This window comes from Cervus elaphus, chromosome 12 (genome assembly GCF_910594005.1).
Source record: "Cervus elaphus chromosome 12, mCerEla1.1, whole genome shotgun sequence".
NCBI classification, from domain to species: Eukaryota; Metazoa; Chordata; class Mammalia; order Artiodactyla; family Cervidae; genus Cervus; species Cervus elaphus.
The window spans coordinates 18,468,896-18,489,595 of record NC_057826.1 but is presented as its reverse complement, the minus strand read 5'-3'; the positions used below and the strand labels follow the sequence as shown (position 1 = coordinate 18,489,595).

Genomic DNA, 20,700 nt, shown 5'->3' with positions numbered 1-20,700 from the left:
AGACATAAAAGATGCAGGTTCTATCGCTGTGTTGGGAAGATCCCCTGGAGGAGGGCATGGCAACCCACTTCAGGATTCTTGCTTGGAGAATCCCATGGACAGAGGAGCCTGGCGGGCTACAGTCCATGGGGTCTCAAAGAGTCGAACACAACTGAAGGGACTTAGAATGCACGCAGGAAGTGCGTAGTGTGTAATAAATGTTCAAAACTTCCTTTCTACTCCAAGTATCTATAAACAGATGAACAGATAAAGAAAATGTAATACATACATGCAATGGAATGGTATTCAATCTTAAAAAAAGAATGAATTCTGACATGTTACAACTTGGATGAACTTTGAAGATATGCTAAGAGAAACAAGTCTGGCACAAAAGGACAAATACTGTATGATTGTACTTAGATGAGGTGCCTCGAATAATCAAATTCATAGAACCAGAAAGTAGAATGGTGATTGACAGGAGCTGGGGAGAGGGGGAAATGGACAGTGTTTAATGGACATAGAGCTTCAGTTGAAAAAGATGAAAAAGTTCTGGAGATGGATGGTGGGGATGGTTGCACAACAATGTGAATGTAATTAATGCTACTGACCATACACTTCAAAAAGTTAAAATGGTAAATTTAATATCATGTATATTTCACCCACAGTAAAAAGAAGAAAACCCTAAGGAGGGTATATTGGCGGGGGGTGGGGTGGGGGGAATCCTTTTTACTGCTAGAGAAATGTATAAAATCCATAATGTCTAAAGGAAGATGGAACATGCGAGCAGCAGCATCGTAGTGTCCTGTTCCGTCTCCACCTGGCCTGAGTGTGGGCTGGCAACGCTCAGGGGGCAAACCTGGCCTGAGAGGCTGGCCTGGTTCACTCTGACCTAGAGGGTCCATCAGAGAAGTGTCCACCTCCACACTCAAGGAGATGCTTATCTTGGGTGGGGAGGCAGGTTTATAGCTGCACCAACTGGCATCTTGGAGAGGCTACACCACTACCTTCCGGGAAGTGGAAGCATTAACCTCTCAGCTTTTCCCAAGCACACACTACATCGTGCATTATTGTGCAAAACTATCTTAGCACAGGGTGTGACAGCAACACTGGATGGGTATCTTAAAGCCAGTACACATAACTGAGCTCTCCGCAGCTCCATTTTGGCCATGGAGAGGGTGGCGGTGGCTGTGGTGATGGTGGGTGGGTAACAGCAACTCTGGACTCAAAGCCCGGATGCTGGGACCAACCCTGGACATCGTTCACTTTCCAAGTCACCACCTGTCAGCCAAGCCAGTGGCAGCCTCTGTTCTGGACTGTGCTTCTAAACAAAACAATAGGGCTCAACAGATCCGGGCATGCGAACGGGCAGAATCCTTTCAGGAGCCCCTACTATAGGACAGTGTGAAAGTTGAACTCATGGAGGATGAGGATGGAAAAGCAACATTTACAGAGATGCTGTAGGAGCATTGGAAACAGGCTTTTATTTTAACCGAAACTTACACAAACTTGATACAAACCCTACATTATGCAAAACTTGATCACAATTCTACGCATGTTATAACTTGTGGGAGTTGGTTGGAGAGTGGATTATTATTATAATTATCATTTTGATAAAGGACATTTTCTATCAGAAAATGTCACAGAAAGGACAACAAAATGATAAAAAAAAAAAAAAAGACACTCTGGGTGATCTCCCCCAGGAACTGGCCTTGAACAGACTGGCAAGAATTCTGTGCCCCTCCAATCTCCCCTCGCTAAAGTAAAAGAGAGATTCTCGGGCTCAGAACCATCCCACTAACACTGTCACCCAAGACTTTTCCTGAGAGGAATATCCAGCATTAGATGGTACATTGATTATTATGACTCTGCTTAGCAGTGAGGGAAACTGAAGAGCCTGAATGTATAAGACCGGGAGCAAAACCCAGTGGCCCAGCCAGTCACCCCAGCTCCTTCACTAGGCCACAGACACAATGTTGAATGTGTTTCATAGGCCACATTCACTTCCACTAACAGGGCCATAAAAAGACAGTTCACCCGCCTTTCTCCCCATCAGCAACTGAATGTGAGCTTTCCACCCGTCAGGCTGGCCTTCCTCGCCCTTGGAGACATCTAGAAGCCAGATCAGCAGAGGGCTCCCTTTGCAAGTCTCCTCTAGGAGTTGTTAGGGAACAGACTTAATATCATCCCAGCAAATGCTTATTTTTCGTTCTCTTTTTTTTTCTCCTCTCTTTCTCTTTCTTCACTGGGTTATTTTAAACAAAGCTGTCTGTGTTTAAATCTGTTGAACTTGCAGAGATATATTTAATCGCTAGATGGAATTCCTTTCAGAACCAGGCCTCATCAGACACGATAACCAGGAGGCAGGCTGCTTCTTGACATCAGATAAATGGGGCCTGCCTGGGGTGAGGGGAGAGTTTGTTAGTTTGACTGTTTTAGGGGGGAGTGGAGAGACTGCTGATAGCCCTTGTGGCTAATTTATTTCAGTCAAGTCTTAACACATAATCAAACACTTTCAATAGACTTTTGAAGAAGGAGAAAAAAAAAACTGATCACTCCTCACTTACCACTTCCAACTTGCAGAAATAAAAATACCTAAAGAACATACATGAATGGCTTTTTAAAAAGCCTGAGAGAGCAGAGTTGATCTTTATTCTCTTATTAAAAATGTGGGGTATTTTTCCTTAGAGTTAATATGCAGTCTTTATTTTACAGTAAGTCCTCTATTGATTTTCATGTCTTCACAAAAATTGCTTTTAACTTTTGAAGTTGAAGGTACTTTAAACAAAAATACTGTGCCACACCAGCACCTTTTCTTTTAAATATTGAAATAAATAAAATAGTTAACTCTTTTTTTTTTTCCTGTAAGTCTGTTTGTGTTCAGTTATTTCTACGGTAGAGCCATTCCAGTCTGACCTGGATATTTTCTCACAGACACTTTAAAAAAAAAAATGTAATGGAGAATTAAAAAAAAAAAAGTCTTCTTATTGCACAAAATGAGGCCATTCCCGAGACTTCTCTGAGCCGAGCTGAGTTGCACTGGAGGCTTGTCCACAATCCAGGCTCCTGTGTTGGCGGAAACACATGCGCAGGAGGGGGCCAGGCAAGGGAAGAGGAGAAGGAGGAGGAGGAAGAGGAAGAGGAGGTGCTGCTTCTCGTGGCTTCTCTCCACCTTCTTCAGATACGGCTTGCTTGAAGGATGCCGGAGTCTCCAGGTCAGAGCGTTGACTGCAGAGGGAAAGGCAATGAAAGATAAAACAAAAAACAACAGCACAGGACAATTGCCTAAAAAAGAAAGATTTCAATTTAAGGAAGTGGTGGAAATGAATTGGGAAAAAAAAAAAAATGGAAACAACTGACAATTTGCCACGTGAATGAGGGCACAGCTATGCACAACGAGCACCAGACTAGCAGTCTTTCGTGCCTTCATTCAACACCAGGAGCTCAACATCAGCCAGGAATAGGAGAGATCAGCTGCTCCTGGGCAACAGAACGAGGCAAGAAACAGGGCGTGGCTGGATTTTTAATTCCTAGGTGGCGTAGCAGGCAAAACTGGGTATCAGCAAAATCTGCACTTTTTTCTCCTCTACTTAGAAATGAAACAATCTTTTCCCTGTTGAAATACTCCAGAAGGACCATTATGATAGAATCTGTCACCTGTCACTTAAATGGAAATGAGTAGTATCTATGGTAGTCATAGTAGTCATAGCAAAGCCCAACGGTTGCCCCATTTGGTCTAAGGCCAAAAGGACACTGCTTCATGCATACACTCTCATCCCCAATCCTGCCCCAGGGTGTCAGAATTACTCAGAGAGAAAATCAAGCCAAGATATCTGTTCCAGTCCTCAACTAGCCCAGTGATCCCCAGAGTCAGCCTTGGAACGTGGCGGCAGTTCAAACCAGGTGGGTCCCTTTAGCCTAGATGGGAACCAGCCGGGCAAGGATTTTGCTTCTAGCTGAAATGAAGTCTGCCAGGTTATTTTGGTCTTTGGAATGGAGTAGTCGGCACAAAGGAGTAAGCAATAAAACCAAGGACTATCACATTTCACCCCAAGAAGCAGTTCCTGAGGGCAGAGATGGGTGTCCCATGGTGTCCAGCTCACTCTGAGTGGTGAGAGGAGGGGTGGGGAGGGTTCAACTGTAAAGTGGCCAAGCCAGCAGGGAACAAAGTTCAAAATCAAATGAGCTAAAAAAAAAAAAAAAATCAAATGAGCTGCTCAGCCTCTTCCAAGTTGCACCTCCCCTTCCCATCCCCCATCACTTCTGGTACCCAAGGCATCACTGGTCAGGTGTACAGGACTGGATTTGCTGCACTTCCAAAGCCAAGACTCTATCCATCCACTGATGCTTTCAAAGGGAGACTGAGAAGGGCCTCATTTCCACCTGCTGCCAAGCCTTCCCTACACCCCTGTTCCTGAATCTTTCCTCTGCATCAATCCCATCGCACTGTCCCCTTCTTGGCTCTGCTTCTCTGCTGTCCCGTCCCAGGCTCCCCTCCTCACCCTCCCCTGTGCTCATCTCTTCACTGTTCCATCTCCTCCAGCCCCTTCACTCCAGCAACAGAACCAGCTGGCCTTTCTCCAGAGCCCCCAGAGAGTGCTTGCCAAGTTGGGCATCCATCAGACTTTCACCCTCTGCCAGGAATCTTCCAGTCCCTCCCCCAGTGGCCCAGATCCCCACCCACCCAGCCTTGTTTCATTGCTTGCTTGGTGAGTCTGTCACATAACCATACCCCACATCCTTTCTGTTTCCTCAAATTTCTACCTATGACCCCCCAACACACACACACACACACACACACACACACACACACACACACACACACACACACATTCTTCTTCTGCCCTAATTAAGCCACCTAGAAAGTAGTTGGTTGGTTCCCAACCTTATGCTCCTACATCCATTTTCTCTTTCTGGGCCAAGTGCGGGCCACTGGGAATGTCCTGCTACATCTCAGTCTTCTGCTCTCAGCCGCCTTCAGGAGGCTTACTTTCCATGACTCCACAGATCTCCTACTTGCCCCTCACCCCATCTTCATGTCCTCATTCTCTCTCCCTCCCCCACCGCCCCACCATGTCACTGCCTTCTGTGATTTACCTCCTTCACTTGGCCATTGGATACTGTGTCCAGCTACGGCTTCAACTTTTCTGCCAAGAAAATTTCTTGAGCATCCACTGTGCATAGAAGGAGATGCTAAATCCTTCCACTAATTAGCTCAGAAACGTTGCTCAGTTCTGTTTATCTCAACAAATAATTATGGCACAGTGGTGTTGGGTACTGTCCGAAGGATATGCATGACATCATTTTGCCCTCAAGGAACACACCATCTGTTTGATGAGAAAGACTACCAAAAAATCACAATATATTTTGATGAGCACTAATGCTAGGGACATGGACAAAATGCTACAGAACAATACTTAAGCACTTTTTTAAAATACTGTGATTTTTGCCATTTTACGTTTCAGGCTGTGATTCCCAGTTCTGCTTTTTGTTCAGCACTATCTTCATTCTCTCTCACAATAGACACCCTTGCCTACAGATTAAATAGCAATAGTCAAGCTACAGCTCTTTGTTGATCTGGATGACTTCCTCCAAGAAAATCTCCCTGACTACTGTGATTCACAGCAAAAATACTCACATACCATCCCATGACACTCTTAAATGTTTTTAACTACTTACTAATATCTAGTTTGCCCAGCTAGATTCCAAATAAATCCACTGACCCTGTGTTTAATTTCATCCTATCCTTCACAAGGCTGAGCTGCTACTACTCAGTCCCTAGCCACTAAATGAATGAAAATATTATACTCTACAAACATACTAGCCTAAAACCTCAGCTTAAAGGCAAAATGTCTGAGTCACTCATAATGGAGTAAATCAATCATGAATAGAGTCTGTAGATTGTAGTACTGCATCAATGTGAATTCCTTGGTTGTGATCATTGTACTTCAGTTAATTGAAGAATCTGAGTGAAGAGTATATGGAAAATCTTTGTATTATTTGTGCAAATTTGTAAGTATGAAAACTACTTCAAAACTTAAAATTTAAGTCTTAGTTATTGGCAAAGGGCCAGTGTTAAAACACTTTGAAAACCTAATTGCAAATGCTTTTTAGCCAGTAATTTAGTTCTGACAAGGATCTTCTGTCATTCTCAGCTATTTTATAAATCAATCAAGTTGAACGATTTTCCTATACGGTTTTTCCTATTTTGAGTAAATGGTCAGAAATCACTTTTATTAAGCACAACAGAATCATATAATTCAGTGTTTCAGTGTTAGAAGTACTTGGGTATGTGACCAAAATAGAGTCTGAGGTCTTCACTCCCTGCCACCTCACCCCTCCACCCACCCTACTCCGATGTCACCACCAGCACACTGACCATCACACAACCTCAGTTTTTCAGGGAAGTTTATGAAAACTTAGACACTGCCACCTCTCAACAGGATTCTAAGGGGATAATAGGCTGGGATTTAGGAGTTCGGTTCAGTTTGGGTTGGATTGGGTTGATTTGGTTTAGTTTTTACAGCGTCAGATGCCTCCTTTCAATCCAGTAAGGTCTTGAGTGAAAGACCTCAAAGCCCTTGACTGATTGTACTCAAGAAAGACCCAGACACCACCTACTGACCCTGGAACTTCAGACCAGTCATTTAACCTGATCAAACCTTAGCTTCCTCAGCGGCAAAATGGGTATAAAGAAAATCGATTTTACCTCACAGGGTTGTCTGAAGAATCATGGTTAGGTAATGTTGGTTGTGTGTTGTGACAGGGTAAGGAATGTCCAGGGCTTCCCTGGTGGCTCAGGTGGTAAAGAATCTGTCCGCAACGCGGGAGACTCGGATTTGATCCCTGGGTTGGGAAGACCCCCTGGAGAAGGGAATGGCCACCCACTCCAGTATTCCTGCCTGGTTAATACTCCAGTATTCATTCCTGGCTAATTCCATGAATAGGGGAGCCTGGCAGGTACAGTTCATGAGATTGCGAAGAGTCAGACATGACTGAGCAACTAACACACACAAGGAACGTCCATATCCTAGGGATAAAGAAACCATGGCAGAGATTCATGGAAACAAGCTCACAAAGGGATTGAGTTCAGACTTTTCTACTCTAGGCTTCTACTCAAAAAATGCCTCACTCAGAAAATACATGGCACAAGTAACTTCACTTCCAGAAGTCAACAAAATCCCCCATAGAAAAATTCCTAACACATGAGTCTGCTCAAACTTTAAGTACAAGTTCAAGATGATATTCATCAGACGTAACAGGAGGCATATTGGGATAATATTAATTAATTTTATTCCACCATGAAGTGAGAACCTCCAAACAGCCTTTAGTTCTCTCCCTGAGTAACGATCTTGTGTTCCCTCAAGTGCTATATAAAGGCAATACCAGGCTGCAGCCCATTAGGTGCAAAGAGAGATGCAAGGTAAGCAGGAAGACTTAAAGGGATACTATTGATGTGAACATCATGTTTTTATTAAATCTTTCTCTCTAAAATACCAGTAGCAAATCACATTAGTGACTTTAAAGTACCTTTAAAAAATTAAATGCAAATTTCCCACTCCCAGTGTTAATAGTGATTAGAGGGTCTGCTCTCTACATAGTCTCAGTAACAGATGTAAAGGATTAGACTGTCCTAGGTAGGAAAAAACAACAGGTAGACAACGATAATCACCTTTACAGAAAGAGTTCCCCCCAGGGGTTTTGTATGTTGCAACAAAATTAGAAGGTTCTACTATCTTTGATTCTCCTATCTTTGGGCTAGGATTCAGAAAATTAGGTGACATTTCTGAAGGATTTGGGGTGGTGCTTTACTGAGCTGAGGACAGAGAAAACTAATCAGACCATTTTCATCCTGATGACTCTAATTTATTTTATATTAATATTTGAGTATTGATACTTAACAAAAGCAACAACAAAACAATAGATGTGCTGACTACTCACACAACTCTTGGAACTTCTGAGGTTGCAAGAAAGTAGATCTTTGTCCCTAATAGGCATCAGGAGGGAAGGTCTAGAAATGGTGGTTTAGAAGATGAGCTCTCTATAAAATTGTGCACAGAATTTTAATTGGAATTATCTTTGGGGATCTTACTGCTTACTCTTCAGTTTTGAGATTGCTTTTAATAAGACTGATTACCTTTTAAAGTTCTCAGGTGGACCTGAGAAAAAGGAAGAGAGATATATCTATATATGCCTATATTCCATATATGGAACATGCAAGGGGCAACGCAGAACAATAATGAAAGTAAATAGTATAAGTCCTGGAGTCAAGGTTGCCAAGGATCAAAATCTGGCTCCTTATTAGCTCTGGGACATCAGGTACATTCCTTTATTACTAACCCTCAGTTTCCTCATCCATAAACTGTGGGTAATACAAGCACCTACCTTACAGATAGTCAAGAGGATTAAATGAACTGTTTCAGGGAAAACAGAACAAGGCCTGGCTTATAAACGGTTTGCCATTGCTATATAAAGAAAGGAGGAATATTGACTGTTGTTATAGTCAATAAACTATAACATTGACCATCAAGGCACTTGGAAACCCAGGACAACCAGTTTCCTCCTCCTAAGCTTCCTTTTAGAGTTTTCTTCATTCCCCTTAAGACATCTGCCTCCAAGCAATGTCCACTTCCCTCTCTCAAATGTAACTCAGTCTCTCTGGGTTGATCTTTCCCAATGAAAAGTGAAGGACTTGAACTTGATCATCTTCAAAGTCCCTTCCAGTTCTTTTCCTGTTTGCTTTTTTTTTAAGATTGTAAATTCTGATACTATAAGCAAGATGAGATAAGGTACTCAAGTAATGCTAAGATGCCTGATTACATTCACCTTTGCCATACCAGCTAAGAAAGATGAGGACGTCTAAACAAGAGACACTGAAGATCAAGTTATGCTAGCAAAACTAAAATAGGTGAGCAATAGCCATCCTCAGATAAATCTTTCCATGGGAGTTTGTTTAGACAGTTCATTCATGGTTCCCCTTCAGAACCCCAAGCTAGACTCTGAATTAGATGAACTTTCATAATTTGCCTTATGTGAGTTTTTTCTTTAATTTCAAGTTCAAAGTCAAGCTGTCACTGATAATTTCAGGACTACAAGATTTCAAATGGCCATATAGATTGGTTGGATATATTTTTATTAACGTAGAAGCTCATGTTTTACCAGTGGGAGCAAATTATAAGGCTATGAATCCCGAGTCAAAGTAACAGAACAGATGAAATAAAGGGGTGAAGGATGACAGCAAGAGCAGGTTGTCAGCCCCTCTGCAGAAACCAACTGGAACCAGCTACGTTGGCTTTTTCCCACACATGAGCATGCAGGAATACTACAACGTTGGAGGTTTATGCCATATTTTCTAAGAACAGGGCCACATACAGATCAGGCAGACCATCTCCCAAGTGGGTGAGGCAGTTACTCTCATTCTCTCACAACTGAGCACAAACGCCCAGGAAAGCACTTACATATTTAAAGCAGGAGAAAAGTGGAAGCCCTTTCTGTCTCAGACTACCAGAAAAGGAAGCATAAAGAGTCCATCTGTGGGTTTCTTTGCTTGGTCCTTGCTTCTGCTGGGTTGGTGTGTTAGTTTGAGAGGTCTAACTCATGAGGCTCTGCAAAAACTGGATAGTCAAAGCAGATCCTTCCAGACATTACAGCCTATTGCCTGGGTGGCCTCCTAGGTCTCCCAACCCAAGCCAAGGGGCCATGCCTACGTCTTTGCACCTATACTCTTGTGAAGGCCGGAGACCCTGACCACGCTTGGGGGGGATTCAGAATCTCCACATCAACTGGGATGTAGTACCTAATCAGAGATCTTCTTTTAACTGGTACCTAGGGTAAAGAATTCCACCCTAGACATGCAGTCCCCTCACTCCTACCCCAGGACAGCAGCCAACTCCGACCTCAGTTCCCTCGGTTCTGCTTCCAGGCATAGCCAAAGGAGGCAGTTAGCCAAGCACTCCCCCAACCATTTCTCTTGCAGTTGAAAACCGCCCCCATTCTCCACATGGAGCCCTCCAGAGTCCAAGAAGACTCAGCTCCCACACCTAGGCCCGGGCCCACATAAGTAAGCATGCACACACAGACAGTAGATGATTGGGTAGAAAGATGCTCCAGGGGCCACTCCCACATGAGTAAGGGGGTCTGAACCCAGAAAAACAAAAGACAAGTTAGAAGAGGGGAAAGGAAAAAAGAAAGAAGGAAAAAACATAAAGAAAACAAAACAACTAGGATGGTGTCCCCTCATTATAAGACAAGTCAGCCAGGACATACCTTTGGACAAGGACCGCACAGCTGTTCATCCTTGGGACTGGCAACGAGGTGGATGGTCTTCATCACCCCAGGGGCCTTGAGCAAGTGTTGCTTTGGTTTATTTCAGGAGGTGCTACTGGAAACATAAAACAAAGTGCCTGGAGGGCACTATAAAAAATAGAAGAAATATGGGAGACTCGATCATCCAATGGGTATTTATATGTTTTTAGACAGGGGCGAGGGGAGAGGGAACTCTACGGTGAGGTAACGTTCTTTCTTCCACGAGCGCATCCTCGGGTGGTTTTGTCACTGCTGAGTCCATGACTTTCTGCTCGGAGTCCATTCCTGAGTTTGGAAATCGCTCTTCGCCAGGAGGAAGGCGAGGAAAGAACCAGCAACAACAAAACAGCAGCTCTGCTGATGGAGGAAGAGGATCCCGCAGGCGCTGCTGGTTGGGGCCCAGGCACTGGACGGAGGCCACACATGGGCGGCCCGGCTTCCCAGGAGCTGCTGACATGTTCTTGCAAATGGGGAGGAAGATGGCAAGGTCGAGGAGGAGAAGTGGGGAGGGGTCTGCTGTGGGGAGCCGCCGACTCCATGGGGTACAGATGATGCCACCCTCTCCGATCGAGGACCTCCTCCCGACGGGGTCGCCTTGGATCAATCCTCCCCCACGGAGGCTTTCTTCTACGTGGAATATTACTTTCATTTATTTGACTTCCCTTCTCTCTCCCTCACTGTCTCAAAAAAAAGGAGGTCTACTAATAATAGCTAGAATATATAAATAATCACTTTTTAAACACTATTGGTTCTTTGTTTCCAAACCCAAGGTTCCTCCTCTCTTCATTTTGCCAATAAATAGGGAAACTGAGGAAATCAACTCTGCTCAGGTCAAAAAGATCCCCCCCCCAAAAAAAGAGCTAATCCACCTAACTTCCCATATCTATGGAAAATAAATAGTACATCACAATGCCGTCTCTCTGAAGGACTGTTAATTCTGCTCTTTTGTTCTGCTTCTTTTCAGTAGTTTGTGCTTCTGCTGTACGTACCCTAAATAGAGGGAAAGGAAGAGAGGAACGTGTGGAAGGTGAGAGGAAAAAGCCAGGATGAAGGGAAAATCTAAACTGTCTTTCACTTAAAAAAAAAAAAATCAGAACCAGAACAATGACCAAAGTCACAGGGTGATGGCTAATTGCCCAGAGAGTCTGTCCCGTGCGTTTAGCAACTGCCCTTTTTATCAGCTGTGGGCGAACCCCGGCCACTGCGACGTCCTCGGCAGGAGCGAGGCTCTTCCAAATCGTCCTCGTCAAAGCCGTGGAAAGTTGAGGTGTCACTTTCTGACGTGGAACCGAATAAGTCCTCCGTGGTGCGTGCTGCGGCCGCTGCCTCCTTCTCCTTCCTGCCTTCTCCTCCCAAATGAGCTGACATGTATGATGAATATATCAGCACATGGGTTAAGCAACAGACAGCATTATTAATATTCTTAATACATTATTACAGTGTTATTCTTAATAGCAAGATCATACATCATTCCACACCAAAGGGATTAACTGGGTGCGTCACCTGGTGACAGGGGTTTGGGGTAAGAGGACAAAGCCAACATTTCCAAGGAAAAGGGTTCTCCCCTCCCCAGAAAGGCATCTGGGGATACCTCTACCACAATATATTTGTCCGTAGCTCTGACAGCGCCAGATTCAACCACGATCTTTCTTTCCTTCTTCTCTTCGGAAAGCATACATTCACATGCACGCTCGCTCCACCCGCCCCAGACAAGGAGTTTTCTTGGTGGTTTTTAAGCCCTGGTTGGTATTTCTTTGGTGTTTTCAGTTGGCGTTTCTTTGCACAATGCTTGTCCTTCATTTTGACAGCCAGCTTTACAAAGGTATTACTGTCAGATAACCCGGTCAAGGTGGTTAAGCCTCCATCCATTTTATTTTTATTTTTACCCGTTTCTAATCCCATTCTTCCCAAACACTTTCAATTCTGCCCTTACAACATGTAGTTCATTTGCACTGAAAGCGAAAAAGAAGTTGGAAAGTCTGATAAGTGGTAGGTCTTCAAAGAGCCTCTCGTCTTGTTTACCCCTGGAGGACATGTCTGTGTCCTGCACCCACACACATGCGCATTCACAAACACGCATGTGTGCACACAGGCATGCAGGCACGTGAACGCACGCTCCCGGTCTTAAACACGCCCAGGTCTAAGTTATTCCAGAAAGTCTGGGGTTGTTCAGTCTAACTCAGAGCACTCAGAAAGTGGGAACTAGGGGTGGCAAAGCTGAATAAAAGACAGTATCCTGAAATCTAGAAAACTCGGGTACAAACTCTTTCACATTCTAAATGGGCCCCAGGACTGCCTGCCCCCTGTTGAGGTCACAAGGCTCCACTTACAGTGTCAGTTTCAGGAATCTCATTTTTTCTCCCAGGAAAAGTAGATAGTGGAGTAGATGGGAAGGAAAAGACAGCTTTCCTGAGCTCCACACTCTTCCTTGGAAGGACTCCAGGGAGGCCCTAGAGAAGTATTCACCCACCTGCCTCAACAAAGCATATCCCATGGGCTAATGCCACCTGTTTATTCCCCAGGTGTCAACTATTTCAGGAACATCAGAGTCAGACCCAGACTAAATTATCCACCAAAACTAATCCTTGGTGACTGCAATGAGAACACCTAGGCTGGTATAAAACTGCCCCCTGGGTCACATAGCAGACAGATCCTGGGAAGAATAAGCTGAGTTAAGGCTGTGGGAGAGACAGGCTTTGGATAGGAAAAACCAGCTCCCCACTCCTGGTCCCCCATGGATCACATTCAAGTACCCCACCTTTTGTAGGAAAGGAAGAGGGGACATCTCAGCAGTTTTCACTGAGAATTCTGAAGCTGCCCTCTCTAACCCATCCTCAACCCACAGCAGTCCATACAATTCTGACTAGAATATCATGCCACCAAGAAACTCTGCCTCTGGTGGTAGAGATTTTGTCTGATCGCTTGCTCGTAAAAAATGCTGAACTGAATTTCATTTGCTTCGTTTTCTTTCTGAATTTGCTTCGTTTTCTTTTTGAGAGTCTAAATCCCAGAGTCCACTACCACATGGGCCCCCTCGTCTCAGCTGGCACCAGTAGAATAAAAATTTCAACATTAGGTATCACATTTGGCAAGTAAAGGAACTGACAGAATTGCACAGATGGGCCACCCTGTCAGGGCCCTTAAGCATTAAATGTGGGGGGTTGCGTGCAGCAGAAACCACAATGCTTTTCCAAATTACTGATTTGCCGTCTTAAACCTTAAACAATCCAAATATTAAAGGACAAAAAGCTAAAGTCTGCGGACAGAGCCAGTAAAGCCAGATATGGTCATCTCAGGCCCTCTCTTGGGACTAGGAGTTGAACAGATGCTGGGTAGAAAGGTGGGAAGGAGCCCTGACTCCCAGCTGCTGGAACTAACCACCCAGCAGAACTGAATTTCATCTACTAGTCAGCAGATTATGAGACTAAAGGTGAGTCTGAAACTTTCCTCCCTGCCTTTCACTTGAGCCTCATTACAACCCAAAACAATATGAAAAGCCAACCATGATCCAGCATGAAAAAAGCAAAACAAAAGCCTGAAGACTGAACTCATTTTAAGAACAAAAGAACAAAACCAGGTTTAGTCTTTGAATAGATTAAAGATGAAAATTCAAAACATCCCAAGCCTACTCCAGAAGAGTCCTAAGAACACCTGCCCTTTTGCCTCCTTGGTCTACCAGGCTCTCTTTGGTTTTCGACATGAGAAAATGGGATGAGTGGCCAATGGAGGTGGTATTTATGCTGCTACCCAGAAGCCTAGGGGTCTCTGACTCCCCCACAACTCCAGGTATGGCAGCTCTCTCAACATTCATGTCTCCACATTCTTCCGGTTTGCCCCAGGCACTTCCACAAAACAAACACGTCTTTTTGTGACGTGCACATCACCCGATATGAGGAAGCACACTGCCTCTGTCTCCAGCTGTTTCCACACTGTCTCACCGTCGTCCATAACAACACACACCAAGAAATATCCACCTCATGGAAAGGCCGGACAAACACAAGCCCACACCTTCTTCTTTCCCTTTTCCCTGGATCCCAGAACATAGATTTTAGTTCTTAAGGCTCAAGAAGGAAAAAACAGTCAAAATAACCTGAAAATCCCCCTTGCACTCGAAAAATCACCACCATCACTTCTGGACCCACCCTTCAGTCCCTGCCCCAGACAAGATGGCAGGGGAATGAGAGTGGAAGAGTTCCTGGTCTACGGGCACACGATGAGAGAAGGGGCCACACTCACCAGAGCGTCCACAGTCTGCACAGGATACCAGCTCCTCCGGCCTCCCACTCTTCTTGTTCATGTTGGAGCCCCCCAAGCAGAAGTCACAGTAGTTATTGGGAATGACTGTCCCATCTGGTCCTTTCTGGGCTGTGGAAACATTTTTTTAAAAATCCAGTGTTAGGCTGAAGTGAGTCTCCACTGGCCCCTCTTCTCTTACTGGTGTGGCTGAATCTGCTCCAGAAAGAATATGAAGTTTAGAATCTGAGGTTTGGTCACAACCAGGTTGTTTTCTTGGGCAAAGTTTTATGATTCTCCTCAGTTCAATGGTACTAATGTCTTGCAAGCCATTCAGAGCCGAGTTTGGTTTTTGCAATATTTGTCAGTTCTATGTTTGTAGAGAAACAACCCTGCTTCTCTGATTGCATCCCTGGATCACTGAAGCATCCAGAGAGCCTATGAGTCAAGTGACCTTCTCTCATCCTGAACAACTAGCCCTCAGGGTCCAAACATCAGAAGACAACCATCAGTGGTGCTGTGACTATAGGGAAAGAGAAAGGTCACTACCTAGGCCTTGCCCTACCTAGGGAAAGAGGCTCCTGTTTAGGAAATATTCCTTCTGTCTCTGAACAGGAAAACAAAAAAGCAAGGATGAGGGAATCATTCCAGGAAAGACCCTGAAGATGCTCTTGGGGACTCTGATACACATGGTGGCAGGTACATAGGTGTCCAATCTTGTTCAGCCCCATCCATCTCCCTAAAGTCCAGACTCATTGGTTGTGGAAAGCACCCAGGACTAGTTAATCAGCAGATCCCTATATCAGAACTGGGCACTTAGCTCAGTCTTATACTGGACATCAACCCTGAATAGTCATTGGAAGGACTATTGCTGAAGTTGAAGCTCCAATACTTTGGCCACCTAATGCAAAGACTCAACACAGTGGAAAAGACTCTGATGGTGGGAAAGACCGTAGGCAAAAAGAGGGCAGCAGAGGATGAGATGGGTGGACAGTGTCACCAACTCAATGGACATGAACTGGAGCAAACTCTTGGAGATAGTGGAGGACAGGGAAACGTGGTGTGCTGCAATCCACAGAGTCGCTAAGAGTCAGACATGACTTAGCAACTGAAAAACTGGATTGAATGGTGAGTTAATGAGCATATCTTGAGGCGTAAGGTTTTCACAAGGCACCCTTGCTGAAAGGCCTTACACAAAAGCAAAGGAATATCTTGGGACATGATTTTTCAAAACAAAGCCTTGTGAAAACAGCACATGTCCTCAAGCACTGAAATCTCAGTTTCTAAGGGCTGGTTAAAAAGCTTTGGACAGGTTCTTTGTATGAGGAGAAATGCTTTCATTTTCCTTGTTTTTCGATCCCTATTGTGGACACTTCTTTGTCATATTAACACTCCCTGTCTGTGACAAAGAAGAAAAGTCTCTCTGTTTATGGGATCAGCCTAAACCACAAGGGTACCTTCCTCCTCCCCAATTCCAACGTCTGCCGCTATCTTTCATTATTCACTGACTAACATTAATCAGGGTCCCGTAGGGTACAAATCTGTAAAAGGAAGCAGATATGTGAGCAGAAATACCATCCAGACAGTAAGTGATAAACGGATTCACCCACTTTAATATGATTCCCCCTGGCCTCTGCTTCCTCCATGCCTCTTCTTTGCCTCCAGGAATAGAAAAACTTACCTGGGGAAGGCGGAAGACAAAAGCTCACAGAATTACATTATAGAGGGTTAATCCATTTATCAGTTGCTATTTGGATTGTTTAATCAGTTTCTAAGTCATTGATTTTCATCTTCAGGGAGGCAGACAATTCTCTGCAAGAAAAGTGGGGGCTGATTGGGGTAAACAGAGAAGGGGACCCCACCCTGTGGCCTCCGGATATGTGGGTTTTTCTTCATCAGTCACTGCATCTCAAAGACAGATGTGCATCATACAGAATGGTTTTGCAAATAATCTCCAAAAAGCAGGACATCCGCAAAAAGTTTACTCTGCCTGTAAAATTCATTGCCCAAACCCAGAAGGAAGTCCCTTTCTTCTTCACTCAATTGCCATCTTAACCAATTTTAGAACTCTCTCAAGGAAATCCAAGTATGTTTATGAAACAAATAAACTCAGGGTTTCTTCATTAGGCAACTATCATGGAAATCAATCAAAAGATGAACAGAAAGAAGTGGGTTATTTCAAATGGAGGGGTTGAGTGTCAACCAAAGCTAAGTTTCATGACTGGTATGAACTAGATATAAAATGTGGAAATGCCGATCACAACTTAGGTAACTTCCTGCATGACGAGAGATCAAAGAACCCCATGTATATCATCACACCGAACCTCTCAGGAGGCCCAGTCTCATCACCTTTTTATTTCCTGCTCTCTTAGGGACTCCCTTTTATGTCAGACTTATCCCCTTTCACAAAATCTGTAAGCAACCAAAGGATCTAGTTTTTCTCCAACATACAGTATCCCTTATGATTTATCAAATTGAAGACATAGAATATAGAGTATAAGAATGCCCAGAAAGGGACTTCCCTGGTGGTCCAGTGATAAAGAATCTGCCTTCCAATGCAGCAGATGTGGGTTCGATCCCTGTTTGGGAAGCTAAGATCCCACATGTCACAGGGCAACTAAGCCCATACATCTCAACTAGACAGCCCATGTACCACCAACTACAGAACCCACATGCTCCAGAGCCCATGAACCACAATTAGAGAGAAGCCCCTGAGCACAACAACTAAGACCCTATGCAGCAAAAAACAAAAAAGAAAGCCCAAATAATTCTTTACAGTTTTTACCACCAACAACCAATGGTAGAACACCATATTAAACTAGGGACTTGAACCTGGCAAGAAATAAAAAATTCAGAAACAATCTAGTAGAGCATAGCAGACAGTGGTGGAGAAATCAACTTGGAAAAGGCCAAAGAAGAGAAGTGAATTCATCTGATGAAGCAAAGCTTCCAAAGAAACTGAAGCAGAGCAGGGTCTCCACGTATATTTGTTTGTGTTAGTAGCTGGTTATACAAAGCTCTCAGCTAAAGGGATGAAGAAGGTGATAAACTTCTAACTGCAGACCCCGGTGTGTACAGCTGTGACAGGCCAGGTGGGTGGGTACGATTTTAGCCCAGCGAGGGCCCAGTGTAGAAAGTGATAGTGAGCAGTTAGACTTCATTTTACAGTGAAATCCTTTCTGCTTCAATTTCTACTCTCCTCTCATGACATGAGCTCAAGCTTCCGTCATCTTGGTAAAATGGCATGGGATGGACTAACCAACAGCTTTCTCATCTGGTTCTCTTCTTACCCTTTGGGGGTCTTTAGGATTAGTTTTAGGACGAGGGTTCTCCCATGGAGCTCTCCCAATTCTCTAGCCAGAAATGACCAGTCAGGCCTTGGGGAGACCATGCTGTTGACGTCACTTCTGGGACCTTCCCCCTGTCCATACATGTGTACACTTGCCTCATCCCCCCATAGTCAATGATTTACTCCTTCAGATAGGGGAGTATACACATCCAACTCATTGTTAGAAAACCAATGTGTCCTGCACATAGGCAATGGTTAACAATGATGTGTGAGATGAACAGCTTAGGAAAGGATGGCAGAGAGGTAGGTAAACAGCCCAGGGATGCCTCAGGAGCTCCTCCTACAAGGACAGAGGCACAGTTACCAGTCACCCTGAATAGCCCTCTCTGTCTGGGTTATTTCCCTAATCCCCAGAGAGAAGAGCTGGTCCATGTCCAAATGGCTTGACTGGTCATCTGGTCTGGGTCATGTCTAGCTAGCTCCCAGAGTACACAAGAGTGGGTAGCCAAGGGCCCTGGGTTGCTGGAAGAACAACACTAGACTATACCCCTGATTCTATTCTTTGCAGCCAAAGATGGAGAAGCTCTATACAGTTAGCAAAAATAAGGCCAGGAGCTGACTGCGGCTCAGATCATGAACTCCTTATTGCCAAATTCAGACTTAAATTGAAGAAAGTAGGGAAAACCACTAGACCATTCAGGTATGACCTAAATCAAATCCCTTATGATTATACAGTGGAAGTGAGAAATATATTTAAGGGACTAGATCTGATAGACAGAGTGCCTGATGAACTATGGACCGAGGTTTGTGACATTGTACAGGAGACAGGGATCAAGACCATCCCCATGGAAAACAAATGCAAAAAAGCAAATGGCTATCTGAGGAGGCCTTACAAATAGCTGTGAAAAGAAGAGAAGCAAAAAGCAAAGGAGAAAAGGAAAGATATACCCATCTGAATGCAGAGTTCCAAAGAATAGCAAGGAGAGATAAGAAAGCCTTCCTCAGCGATCAATGCAAAAAAAATAGAGGAAAACAACAGAATGGGAAAGACTAGAGATCTCTTCAAGAAAATTAGAGATATCAAGGGAACATTTCATGCAAAGATGGGCACAATAAACAACAGAAATGGTATGGACCTAACAGAAGCAGAAGATATTAAGAAGAAGTGGCAAGAATACACAGAAGAACTGTACAAAAAAAGATCTTCACGACCCAGATAATCACGATGGTGTGATCACTCACCTACAGCCAGACATCCTAGAATGTGAAGTCAAGTGGGCCTTAGAAAGCATCACTATGAACAAAGCTAGTGGAGGTGAAGGAATTCCAATTGAGCTATTTCAAATCCTGAAAGATGATGCTGTGAAAGTGCTGCACTCAATATGCCAGCAAATATGGAAAACTCAGCAGTGACCACAGGACTGTAAAAGGTCAGTTTTCATTCCAATCCCAAAGAAAGGCAATCCCAAAGAATGCTCAAACTACCGCACAATTGCACTCTTCTCACGTGCTAGTAAAGTAATGCTCAAAATTCTCCAAGCCAGGCTTCAGCAATATGTAAAGCGTGAACTGCCAGATGTTCAAGCTGGTTTTAGAAAAGGCAGAGGAATCAGAGATCAAATTGCTAACATCTGCTGGATCATCGAAAAAGCAAGAGAGTTCCAGAAAAACACCTATTTCTCCTTTATTGACTATGTCAAAGCCTTTGACTGTGTGGATCACAATAAACTGTGGAAAATTCTTCAAGAGATGGGAATACCAGACCACCTGCCCTGCCTTTTGAGAAACCTATATGCAGGTCAAGAAGCAGCAGTTAGAACTGGACATGGAACAACAGACTGGTTCCTAGTAGGAAAAGGAGTATGTTAAGGCTGTATGTTGTCACCGTGCTTATTTATCTTATATGCAGAGTAGATCATGAGAAACACTGGGCTGGAAGAAGCACAAGCTGGAATCAAGATTGCCGAGAGAAATATCAATAACCTCAGATATGAAGATGACACCACCTTTATGGCAAAAAGTGAAGAGGAACTAAAAAGCCTCTTGATGAAAGTGAAAGAGGAGAGTGAAAAACTTGGCTTAAAACTCAACATTCAGAAAACTAAGATCATGGCATCTGGTTCCATTACTTCATGGGAAATAGATGGGGAAACAGTGGAAACAGTGTCAGACTTTATTTTGGGGGGCTCCAAAATCACTGCAGATGGTGATTGCAGCCATGAAATTAAAAGACACTCCTTGGAAGGAAAGTTATGACCAACCTAGATAGCATATTAAAAAGCAGAGACATTACTTTGCCAACAAAGGTCCGTCTAGTCAAGGCTATGGTTTTTCCAGTGGTCATGTATGGATGTGAGAGTTGGACTGTGAAGAAAGCTGAGCACCAAAGAATTGATACTTTTGAACTGTGGTGTTGGAGAAGACTCTTGAGAGTTCCTTGGACTGCAAGGAGATCCAACCAGTCCATCCTAAACGAGATCAGTCCTGGGTGTTCATTGGAAGGACTGATGCTGAAGCTGAAACTCCAATACTTTGGCCACCTCACGTGAAGAGTTGACTCTTTGGAAAAGACCCTGGTGCTGGGAGGGGTTGGGGGCAGGAGAAGAAGGGGACGACAGAGGATGAGATGGCTGGATGGCATCACCAACTCGATGGACATGAGTTTGAGTAAACTCCGGGAGTTGGTGATGGACAGGGAGGCCTGGCGTGCTGCAATTCATGGGGTTGCAAAGAGTCAGACATGACTAAGCGACTGAACTGAACTGAACTGATACCCCTATTACAGTAGGTACAACATTGTCCTATACACAGACACACAAGGAAAGTATAAGACTAGGATTGTCTCCTGAGAAGGGAAAAACAGGTTGTGCCTACCCACTTAGCTCCCTGTTCAACCA

At 44.1% G+C, this 20,700-nt stretch overlaps 1 protein-coding gene across 5 annotated transcripts in view; it reads right to left on the bottom strand.

Annotated features, from left to right (window-relative positions):
• DPF3 (double PHD fingers 3) overlaps positions 1 to 20,700 on the bottom strand; it is a 303,432-nt gene that overhangs the window by 66,284 nt on the left and 216,448 nt on the right. For 4 of the 5 annotated variants that reach the window (XR_006343955.1, XM_043919911.1, XM_043919909.1 and 1 more), the window contains exon 8: positions 14,518 to 14,646. Coding sequence is in view for 3 of the 5 variants with exons in the window: in XM_043919911.1 (XP_043775846.1) it covers positions 14,518 to 14,646 (129 nt within the window). In the remaining 2 variants the exon portion in view is untranslated. Of the gene's footprint in view, positions 1 to 1,561; positions 3,205 to 10,242; positions 11,643 to 14,517; positions 14,647 to 20,700 lie in introns of those variants that run through there. The other variant, XR_006343956.1, reaches the window with a different exon arrangement.